Here is a 12,500-nt window from a genome sequence, read left to right on the forward strand (position 1 = left end):
ATTCACTGTACAATGGTATGGAGCACAGGGGCGGACTGACAACTCATGGGGCCCCCGGGCAATAGGGGATCATGGGGCCCCTGTGTCCTTGCCCAAACTCAAAAAAGCCTATGAAAAAGGTACCAGGGGCATCTCATGGGGTCCCCTACTGACCCCGGGCCCTCGGGCAGTGCCAGAGTTTCCAAATGGTCAGTCTGCCCCTGATGGAGCACCTCCCCCTTGAAGGAAATCCTCCATGCATAAGAAGTCTTCCTCTTGGTCCTTGAAGCAGGCAGACAGCCATCTGGAGAACCTGCAGAACAGTGGACATAAAACACATATAAAGACAAAATGCAACCCTAACTTAAAAATAAGGCACTTCAGCAACTCTTCGGGAGGAGCCCCTCCAAAAGAAGTGATAAAGACTAAGCAGTCTCCTAGGATACTTTCAGACCAGCTTGTCTGGAGCAACAAAAGACAGAATCCAGCCTGGTCCATAAAGAAGGCCCAACTATGGTGGGAATCCTCTTAAATAATAATGTTTAGGGCAGGGAAGTTTAATGGTGGAGCCATCAGTCCTGTGAGCAGAAATGGAATATGTCACTTTAGGCCTTTCTGCGCTCGTGACCACCACTCTGTCTTTGTGGATGGCCCAACCTCTGCTCCACTCCTCTTTAATCTCTAAGAGATGTGAGGTAGGGACCCCTTAAAGACTTAGGGACATGTAGATAGTCCCAGACAAAATTGTCTTACCATTCTTGCCTGGAGTCACTGATGGTGTCCATGACGCTCTGAGGAACATAGGGGTAGTACCTTCTCCACTCCAGAGCTACTCACTTCTGTATAAACCTCAGGAAACAAGAAAACCGAGGCAAGTTGTCCTTGCCCCCTATTCCTGGGTAGACACAGGGGTTATGAGCCCTGAGAACCAGCATTTGAAATTCCAGGTTCTTGATGCTTGTCTTAGGCCCAAGATCAGGGAATTCAGACCTTGGCTGAGGGGACATCCAGACAGGCTCATCCCCTAGTGAGTTCCCTGACAGCCCTGTCAAGGAGTCTTAGTCCTTAGTGGTATCCCCCCAGTCCCACTCTTCTTCAGAATCCTCCAGGGACCAGTCCTCTTTCTCCTCCACCATTAAAGGGCAGAACATCACCAGAATTCTAGGGGACCCCCAATTTACCTCCCCACCACTGACACTCTCTGTCGGCTCACCCAAGGAATGGCTGTCCTCACTGACTGGCTCCTTCCAGAAGAAGCACGTAGATCAGCAGTCCTGACTTTACTGTGTTTTCTCCAGCTACATGCTTGTTCCAGGTAAGCAACTCGGAAAGTGCTGAATTCAGGGGCAGCCAGGCAGTTGGCCTTTTCAGAAGCATTTCTGCAACTGTGTTCCATATGTATCCTTCAATGCAGCTTTCCTTTAAGGGGCTCCTTTTATACGGGGAATCTGCAGCCTTGGGGAGAGGTTGGGAATGCTGCGAGGTTCGGCGTCAATGCTTAGTCAGTGGATTTGAGCGCAGAGCACCCATGGAGCAGAACCGCTGGCAGGCAGCCATCATGCACATTCAGCTTTCTGTGGAGCGAGGGGGGCTCCTGACCCCTTGCAACAGCTGAGACGGGGGGAGCGGTGACAATGAACTCAACATGGGAGGAGGGGGAGGTGGGGGGGTCACAGCCGTCACAAAAAGCTGACAAAATACAGGACAAATTCTCCTGAGCGCCTAAAGGGTTAATCCCAGGGGCGGACTGACAACTCATGGGGCCCCCGGGCAATAGGGGATCATGGGGCCCCTGTGTCCTTGCCCAAACTCAAAAAAGCCTATGAAAAAGGTACCAGGGGCATCTCATGAGGCCCCCTACTGACCCCGGGCCCTCGGGCAGTGCCCAAGTTTCCAAATGGTCAGTCTGCCCCTGGTTAATCCTTTCCTAGCCATGGAAATGAACATTCCATCCTTTATCAAATAACAGATTTCCGGGTTCACACTAATGCGGTTCGGGGCACCGCATGTAATGCGCATAGGAAACGCACCTCATTCCTGTGCCAATTACATGCGATGTCTGTGCGCTGCGATTTGAGCCAATTTTGTAATGCTCAAACCGCATCGCATCCGCACTAAAAAGGTGCAGGGCCCTTTTTTTTTACTCGCACCTGAATCACACCGCATGGGCGTCCTCACCCATGCGATGTGATTTCTGGCAATCGCATTGTGTTTTGCGATCTGTTTCAGGGTGTCATTAACCTCCTTGGCGGTATTCCCGAGTGTAGCTCGGGGTAACATTTCAGTACCACAAACGGTAACCCCCCGAGCTACACTCGGGAATACCATGCGGCGCTGCTCCGGCATTTGTTCTTCACTTACCTTTGCCTGCGCTCCCACGATGTGTCCCCTGCAGCGTCCCCGGCCATCTCCTCCGGCCGATGCCGGCATCCGGCTTCTGTGTCCGGTCCCTGTGACGTCGGGACGTACGGGCGCCGCTGGCGGCGGGAAATTTAAAAATTTAAAAAAATGTCTTTTTTTTTTTTTACATTTTACATAGTAAAACATTGCTGTCTCAACCAATTTCACATACATTTGTCCCGAGTGCTTTGTCCGGCGCCCTGCCTGCATTTTGTCTGTTCTTTCTGCCTGGAAACTGAGAAATGTCCATGGCGTCCAAAAAGTGTCCCTTTAGGTCAGACGCGGTTTTAGACCGGCTAGAGAACAGTGATAGTAAATCAGAACCACTTGCAGAATTGAGTGATAATGATTCGTGGGGGAAATTCGTCATCAGACACTGAAAACGATTCTGCGACTTTGCTCAGCGATGTGCGAACTTGGCGCTCTATTTCACATTTCAGTGTTTTTGGTTTGATTATATTATTGAATTAAATGTATTATTATTATATTATTATTTTTTATGATTATTTATTAAATTATAATTTATGATTTTGTGTTTCAAATTTTATCATACCTGGGATGTTTACTAGACTCTTGTTCAGACAGATTTCAGTGAGTTATTCCTAAAAATTACAGCCTACAATAAAAAACTACATATTTCCATGCAAAAAAAGTACTGCTTTCAGCACCAAAAATCGGAAAGAATCATACCGCCAAGGAGGTTAATGTAACACTGACACCTGCACCAAATCGCATGCAATTGCTATGCGGGAAACAGGATTTGCAACATTTCTTGGACCGCATTAATGTGAACCCGGTCTTAGCCGGGGTGGGGTGCCAATGAGCATATGACAATTTCTTCATCTGGTTGGTTGACGTAGGTCAAAGGTCAGATTTATAGCCACACCCCCGACACTTATCCAAGATCCGCCATCAGTAACCTCACCCATGACCTGATTTTAGATCCAGCGTGTACCTCCGAAGATCTGCTCTGACCTTTCACATCGGATGGTGAAGTCAGAGATGTGAGTGACTGGAGCCTTTACATAGAGAATTCCTTCTAGACTTTGTAAAGGTTTGTTCTACGATAATATACTGAGAAGGCGGCACATGGGAGGTGATTTACTAAAGGCAAATAGACTGCGCACCATACAAGGTGCAGTGGCTCCAGAGCATTGTGGATAAAGATTCACTTTGTAAGGGATACCCAATCACATGCAAGGAAAATCGAAAACAAAAGTACTTTGGAATGCACATGATTGGATGATGGAAGTCAGCAGAGCTTCTGCTCATTTATTAACCCCCCCGGCGGTATTCTTGAGTGTAGCTCGGGGTAAAGTTTCAGTTCCAAAAGCGATAACCCCGAGCTACACTCGGGAATACACTGCAGCGTTGCTCCGGGATCCCTCGATCACTTACCTTGTCCTGCGCTCCCGCGATGTCCCCCCTGCAGTGTCCCCGGCCATCTCTTCCAGCCGATGCCGGCATCCGTCTTCCAGTCCCTGCGACGTCGGGACGTACCGGTGGCAAATTTGAACATTTTAAAAAATGACATTTTTTGAAAACGATTATCACATAGTATAACATTCCTGTTTCAAACCATTTCACATACATTTTGTCCCGAGTGCTTTGTCCGGCGCCCTGCCTGCATTTTTACTGTTCTTTCTGCCTGGAAACTGAGAAAAGTCCATGGCGTCCAAAAAGTGTCCCTTTAGGTCAAAAGCGGGTTTAGACCGGCTAGAGAACAGCGATAGTAAATCAGAACCACTTGCAGAATTGAGTGATAATGATTCGTGGGGGAAATTCCTCATCAGACACTGAAAACGATTCTGCGACTTTGCTCAGCGATGTGCGAACTTGGCGCTCTATTTCACATTTCACTGTTTTTGGTTTGATTACATTATTGAATTAAATTTATTATTATTATATTATTATTTTTTATGATTATTTATTAAATTATAATTTATGATTTCATGTTTCAAGTTTTATCATCCCCGGGATGTTTACTAGACTCTTGTTCGGACAGATTTCAGTGAGTTATTCCTAAAAATTACAGCCTACAATAAAAAAAACTACATATTTCCATGCAAAAAAATGTACTGCTTTCAGCACCAAAAATCTGAAATAGTCTGAGGTACATGGCCGGTGACAGATCGCGCCGCTGCGTGGGTCTGCAGGTGCGCAAACTGCGCATGCCCGAAAGGACGCCATACGGAATCCACCTGGAAAGGTGAGGGTTTTTGCCGGCCGCCATTCGGCCATAGGCCGGGTGGAAGAGATTAAATGCCAACAAAAGAAAGCTCTATGTGTGTGAAAAAAATGATAAAAATTTCATCTGGGTACAGTGTTGCATGACAGCGCAATTGTCATTCAAAGTGTGACAGCGCTGAAAGCTGAAAATTGGCCTGGGCAGGGAGGGGGAGGGGAAAGTGGTTAAAGGAGAATTGTACAAAAAAGTGATTGGTTGAACCCTCAAGTGCTGTTTTTTTTTATCACTACTATTCCTTTATATTGGCTTTTGGAATTTACAATGCAGCAATTAAAAAATTGGATGAAAGGTTTAGCACTTTTTGATAGATCAGTAATACATTTTATATACAACTATAGAGATCAGACCAAAATGAGGGACAAATGAGGAGGAAGGAGGGACAGAGGGACAAATCAGGGACAGTCCCTAAAAATCAAGGACAGTTGGAAGCTTTGCATTTGCACTCTGCAAGAGCAGTTGCTCCAGAGCTTAGTAAACGATCAGAAGGTCTGCTGACTGCCATCATCCAATCATGCGCAAGCAAAAATAAAATAAAGTAAAGCTTTGCCTCATTTACTAAGCTCTGGATCACCTGCACGGGATTTTTGGCGAGTTCAACAGGTTTTTGTTTTTTCACCTATATAACAAAACACTTTCATTGATATTTGTATAAACCAAAAAGGGTAAATAAGGGTTTATTGTTTGGGTTAACAAACTTAAAGTGTTAATAAGCCCCGGACCCTGCATTCACTATATCTGCTCTACCCGGACCCTGCATTCACTATGTCTGGTCTCCCCGGACCCTGCATTCACTATATCTGGTCTCCCCGAACCCTGCATTCACTATATCCGGTCTCCCCGGACCCTGCATTCACTATATCCGGTCTCCCCGAACCCTGCATTCACTATATCTGGTCTCCCCGGACCCTGCATTCACTATATCTGGTCTCCCCGGACCCTGCATTCACTATATCCGCTCTTCCCGGACCCTGCATTCACTATGTCTGGTCTCCCCGGACCCTACATTCACTATATCTGCTCTCCCCGGACCCTGCATTCACTATATCTGGTCTCCCCGGACCCCGCATTCACTATATCCGCTCTTCCCGGACCCTGCATTCACTATATCTGGTCTTGCCGGACCCTACATTCACTATGTCTGGTCTCCCCGGACCCTGCATTCACTATATCTGGTCTCCCCGGACCCCGCATTCACTATATCCGCTCTACCCGGACCCTGTATTCACTATATCTGGTCTCCCCGGACCCTGCACTCACTATATCTGGTCTCCAAGGACCCTGCATTCACTATATCTGCTCTCCCCAGACCCTGCATTCACTATATCCGCTCTCCCCGGACCCTGCATTCACTATATCTGCTCTCCCCGGACCCTGCATTCACTATATCCGGTCTACCCGGACCCTGCATTTACTATATCTGGTCTCCCCGGACCCTGCATTCACTATATCCGGTCTACCCGGACCCTGCATTCACTATATCTGGTCTCCACGGATCCTGCATTCACTATATCCGCTCTCCCCGGACCCTGCATTCACTATATCCGGTCTACCCGGACCCTGCATTCACTATATCTGGTCTCCCCAGACCCTGCATTCACTATATCCGCTCTCCCCGGATCCCGCATTCACTATATCTGGTCTCCCTGGACCCTGCATTCACTATATCCGCTCTCCCAGGACCCTACATTTACTATGTCTGGTCTCCCCAGACCCTGCATTCACTACATCCGCTCTCCCCGGACCCTGCATTCACTATATCTGGTCTCCCCGGACCCTGCATTCACTATATCCGCTATCGCCGGACCCTGCATTCACTATATCCGCAATTCCCGGACCCTGCATTCACTATATCCGCTCTTCCCGGACCCTGCATTCACTATATCTGGTCTTGCCGGACCCTGCATTCACTATGTCTGGTCTCCCCGGACCCTACATTCACTATATCCGGTGTCCCCGGACCCTGCATTCACTATATCCGGTCTCCCCGGACCCTACATTCGCTATATCTGCTCTCCCCGGACCCTGCATTCACTATATCCACTCTCCCCGGACCCCACATTCACTATATCTGGTCTCCCCGGACCCCGCATTCCCTATATCCGGTCTCCCTGGACCCTGCATTCACTATATCCGCTCTACCCGGACCCTGCATTCACTATATCTGGTCTCCCCGGGCCCTGCATTCACTATATCTGGTCTCCCCGGACCCTGCATTCACTATGTCTGGTCTCCCCGCACCCCGCATTCACTATATCTGGTCTCCAAGGACCCTACATTCACTATATCTGGTCTCCCCAGACCCCGCATTCACTATATCTGGTCTTGCCGGACCCCGCATTCACTATATCTGGTCTTGCCGGACCCTGCATTCACTATATCTGGTCTCCCACAGTACACAGAACATGGAAATGCAATTATTTTAGTAAATATAAACTGCTAAATACATTTTCTCATCAGCAGTATATAGCAGTCTTGTGACTTCTATCAGTGTCCAGCAGAGCACTGGTTAAAGCTTGTAGGAGGATTTTTCATTTTGCTCTAGGAGGATGCAGAACCCCTGATCTCTGTCTGAACAGTGCTGATTGGCCCTGTGCTGATCCCATGCACTCTCACAAAGAAAAAAAAAACTCCCTAGCAATACACGCCAAACAGAGCATGTGCAGACTTGCCACTGCTGTTCTGTAACATGGCAGAATGATCAGGGACTGTGGAAGAAGGGAAGGATCAGTGTCTGGCCAAGCACTGGGTAAAGCTTGTAGGAGAAATTTTCATTCTCCACTGACTGTCCTACGCGGCTGCATAACCCCTGACCCTCTGTCTGGACAGTGCTGATTGGTCCAGTGCTGATCACATGCACCCTCCCAAAAAAAAAAAAAAAAAATTTCTAGCAATACACACCAAACTAAGCATGTCAGTCAGTGCTGTTCTATCAGCAGATGAGCTGGGGACAGTAGAAGAAGGGGAAGATCAGAGAAGACAGGATCACACAATGCAGAGGATTAACCCCTTAGGTTCCACAGTGAGTATATCTAGCACGCTTTACTGCATCTACAGACTGATTGTACTGTTGTGGGTTTAGTAACACTTTAACTGTTTGTTCAGCAAAGGTGCTGACTGTACTGCCTTTCATAATTATCCACTAGAGGGAACCTTTTCACACCTCTATATGAAATGCGATAATACAAATATGACACAAGAAGAATGTATAAATGTGTGAAATGTGTGCCAGCGATTGTCACAATCGGAAGGATGGTCACTGAGGAAGCTGTATGGTTGGCTGCCTGATGAATATCAATGTGGTTCCATTCTAACCTCGGCTCTCTGCTCTCACAGTTTGATCACCTGGACTCTGATTGGCTGGGAATGCCACCCGTTCCATCCGCCCGCTGCCTCTTCGGTCTCGGGGATTCGGAGAATTCCATCTACCTGATTGGTGGGAAAGAGCTGAAGGAAGGAGAACAGACCCTGGACTCAGTCTTGTGCTACGATCGCCCGTGAGTAGACAGATAGGAGTAGTCGTCAGGGGCTACTATAAGGGGGAACCCGATTCCTTCTGGAAGGTCTAGCGGCCAGCTTGTAGGTTTAGTAGGCATAGAGTCATATCAATTACACTTGTACCTGGCCGGTGAGGACTGGTAACCTTTGACCTGGGGGGGAACCAAACACAACCAACTAGCCCATTCATGGTAAGGATGGATTTCTATGGGCTAGTGTGCCATGGTGCCCCATTGGTTGGTTGACATGGAGGAACGTAGGTGTACCTATGGGACTTGGTTTATGGCGATAACCTTCTAGCATCAGCACCCTTTGCAGCAATGGACGTTGATTGCTCTCGACATTCGGTCACATGAGCTGCAAAGTAAGTTGATGATAGGAGATGACACATTAAAAACCCCCAGCATTGGGGTCAGTGAACACATTACTACCTGTCAGCATTGGAGTCGGTGTACACATTAATAACCCCCAGCATTGGAGTCAGTGGACACATTAATAACCCCCAGCATTGGAGTCAGTGGACACATTAATAACCCCCAGCATTGGAGTCAGTGGACACATTAATAACCCCCAGCATTGGAGTCAGTGGACACATTAATAACCCCCAGCATTGGAGTCAGTGGACACATTAATAACCCCCAGCATTGGAGTCAGTGGACACATTAATAACTTCCAGCTTTGCAGTCAGTGGACATATTAATAACCCCTAGCACTGGTGTCAGTGAACACAATAAAAACCTCCAGCATCAGTGTCAGTTGGGTCAGTATACGCAATAATGACCCCCCAGCACAGGTGTCAGTAGGCGCATTAATAACCTCCAGCTTTAAAGTCAGTGGACACATTATTACCTCCCAGCATTGGAGTCAGTGGACACATTAATAACCCCCAGCATTGGAGTCAGTGAATACATTATTACCTCCCAGCATTGGAGTCAGTGAACACATTATTACCTCCCAGCATTGGAGTCAGTGGACACATTATTACCTCCCAGCATTGGAGTCAGTGGACACATTAATAACCCCCAGCATTGGAGTCAGTGGACACATTAATAACCCCCAGCATTGGAGTCAGTGAACACATTATTACCTCCCAGCATTGGAGTCAGTGGATATATTAATAACCCCCAGCATTGGAGTCAGTGAACACAATAACCTCCAGCATTGGTATCAGTTGGGTCAGCATACACAATAATGACCCCCAGCACAGGTGTCAGTAGACACAGTAATAACCCCCAGCATTGGTGTCAGGAGGAAATAGGGGAAGGAGATTCCTATCCCACAGTGTGTGACTGTGGGAGGATATTAGAGTGTAAGCTCTTTTGGTACAGAGTGATAGGACTGGCTTAGTGTTCTCTGTACAGCACTGTAGTATATGTCAGAGCTATATAAATGTATAATAATAATAGCGTGTGACTGTGGGGGAGGGGACATTTGAGTGTAAGCTCTTCTGGTACAGAGACTGATGTGACTGTGGGGGAGGGGACATTAGAGTGTAAGCTCCTCTGGTACAGAGACTGATGGCACTGGCTCGGTGATCTCTGTACAGCACTGCGGTATATGTCAGAGCTATATAAATGTATAATAATAGTGTGAGACTGTGGGGGAGGGGACATTAGAGTGTAAGCTCCTCTGGTACAGAGATTGATGTGACTGGCTCTGTGATCTCTGTCCAGCACTGCGGTATATGTCAGAGCTATAAAAAGGAACAATTATTGTGGGTGATTGTGGGGGGGGGGGGGAATTAGAGTGTAAGCTCCTTTGGTACAGAGACTGATGTGACTGTGGGGGAGGGGACATTAGAGTGTAAGCTCCTTTGGTACAGAGACTGATGTGACTGTGGGGGAGGGGACATTAGAGTGTAAGCTCCTGTGGTACAGAGACTGATGTGACTGTGGGGGAGGGGACAATAGAGTGTAAGCTCCTTTGGTACAGAGACTGATGTGACTGTGGGGGAGGGGACATTAGAGTGTAAGCTCCTCTGGTACAGAGACTGATGGGACTGGCTCGGTGATCTCTGTCCAGCACTGCGGTATATGTCAGAGCTATAGAAAGGAACAATTATGGTGTGTGATTGTGTGGGGGGGGGATTAGAGTGTAAGCTCCTGTGGTGCAGAGTATGATGTGACTGGTCTTCTGTAATATTTGTCAGAATGCACTCGATACATTGTTTCACCGTTCTATAAATGTTGCCTTCATATAGGTCCATTTATTTTTTATGTCTCATTAATGTCTCTGTTAATCATTTTCAGGTCCTTCAAGTGGGGGGAGTCGGACCCCCTGCCCTATCAGGTGTACGGACACTCTGTGGTCTCCCATGACAATCTGGTCTATGTGATCGGAGGGAAGGGGAGCGATAAGTAAGTATCACACTGATATCAGGCCCGGGCTATGGAGGCTCCACTGTCATACAGGACCGGCCTGGTCTTTAGTTCTCCCTGGTCCTGGGGGTCACATGCCACTTGTACAGGCCCATTGCTGAGGTGCCAGACACCAGAATGCTGACAACCATGACCACATCTGTAATCACAGCACTTTATGGGGCTTTTATGATATCGCTTTTCTTTTCTTTGAAAACTTTAGCTGCTTCGGCTTCGGAAATATGAAATAATTCCAGTCCGTCTGCTGAAATGTTTCAAAATGGGGGCCACTCTGGAGGGTCTTTGCTACAATCAGAGGATCGGTCTCAGTGTTGCTGGATGGAATACCAGTACATATGGTGGCCAGGGGCGGACTGACAACTCATGGGGCCCCCGGGCAATAGGGGATCATGGGGCCCCTGTGTCCTTGCCCAAACTCCAAAAAGGCCTATGAAAAAGGTACTAGGGGCATCTCATGGGGCCCCCTACTGACCCCGGGCCCTCGGGCAGTGCCCCAGTTTTCAAATGGTCAGTCCGCCCCTGATGGTGGCAGATATGCAGGGCATAGACGGTTCGTTTATCGGACGATTTTTGTGCCCAAAAGAATAATCGGCCGATTTTCGTACTGTTAGTGGGGCAATGGTATCAGCCGATTTTCGCGGTTCCTCCTCATTTCGTTTATCGGTCATGCTGGAAAATTCTTGAAAAACGGCCGATTTTCGCAATCATTGGTGGCAACATCGGTTTACAGAACAAACGATGTTTCGTTTTTTGGACGAACCGATAAACGAACCGTCTATGGCTTGCATTAGTCTTGCTGGTGTATATTTTGCACTGGATTTAAAGTGGCTGTAAACCTCAGACATGAAATATGAACAAAGCACATCCCTCTATAGTGTGTACTTGTCTCAGTCCAGAGCTGTCCAGAGTGTACTTGTCTCAGTCCCCGGGTTCACATATATGCGGAGCAGTATATCGCATGTGATTTGCGCAGGAACCGCACCGCATTCCTCTGCAAATCACATGCAATTTGTGCAATCGGAGGTGTACATTTTGTATGGCTCTAATCGCACCACACCTGCACCAAAAAGGCGCGGGACCCTTTTTTTGGTCCATGCTAGAATTGGATCTCACAGGTATTCCCATCTATGCGATTCTGCACATTGCACTGCGTTTTGTGGACCGTTTTCAGGGTGTTGTTAATGTAACATACACATCCGCAGCGGTTCGCATGAACGGGGTGCGATTCTGATGTGGTGCGGAATTCGCACAGAAAACGCTGCAAATTCCACACCGCATCAGTGTGAAACAGGGCTAGGTGTAATTTCTATCTTCTCCTCTTTCCTCTGTTATCAGCACAAGTCACTTCTGATAAATTTTCCTGACACCAAAAGAATAATGGTGACAGGGGAAGGAGCTCCAGCACACCACCTGTGATTGACAGCCTCAGCGCTGTGTGAAGGGGGACGTGTCCCTTCCCCCCCAGTGAGCACTCACTGAGCTCTGCAGAGTGTCATTTCAGTTCCCCACCTCCTGCTCTCTGAAAGCTGTATAAATTCTGCACTTTGAAAAGATGTAGAGAAGAGAGGACTGCAGGTAAACAGGTACAACTTACGTAGGAGGATTTGTTTCATCTCTGTGTATCACCTGAGACCAGTGACTTCACTGGGGATAAGGAAGGGTTCACAACCACTTTAATTGCGTTCCTCCGGGTGATGTATTACAAGGGGTGCAGGCAGGGGCCGACTGACCATTTGGAAACTCGGCCACTGCCTGAGGGCCCGGGGTCAGTAGGGGGCCCCATGAGATGCCCCTGGTACATTTTTCATAGGCTTTTTTGAGTTTGGGCAAGGACACAGGGGCCCCATGATCCCCTATTGCCCGGGGGCCCCATGAGTTGTCAGTCCGCCCCTGGGTGCAGGTATGGAGGCACTGCGTCATTCTCTACAGGGACGAGTAATTCCAGGAAGCTGCTACTTTGTTGCTCTCAGTTCCTGACCCCATTGATCAAATGATATAGA

At 48.0% G+C, this 12,500-nt stretch overlaps 1 protein-coding gene across 1 annotated transcript in view; it reads left to right on the plus strand.

Annotated features, from left to right (window-relative positions):
• Positions 1 to 12,500, plus strand: part of KLHL40 (kelch like family member 40) — a 29,260-nt gene that overhangs the window by 6,167 nt on the left and 10,593 nt on the right. The window contains exons 2-3 of the mRNA XM_089689026.1: positions 7,961 to 8,121; positions 10,372 to 10,479. Of these exons, the coding sequence (XP_089545152.1) occupies positions 7,961 to 8,121; positions 10,372 to 10,479 (269 nt within the window). The remainder of the gene's footprint in view (positions 1 to 7,960; positions 8,122 to 10,371; positions 10,480 to 12,500) is intronic.

The sequence above is a fragment of the Staurois parvus genome, unplaced genomic scaffold (genome assembly GCF_062004578.1).
Source record: "Staurois parvus isolate SC_StPar_1 unplaced genomic scaffold, SC_StPar_1.0 ptg000467l, whole genome shotgun sequence".
Taxonomy (NCBI): domain Eukaryota; kingdom Metazoa; phylum Chordata; class Amphibia; order Anura; family Ranidae; genus Staurois; species Staurois parvus.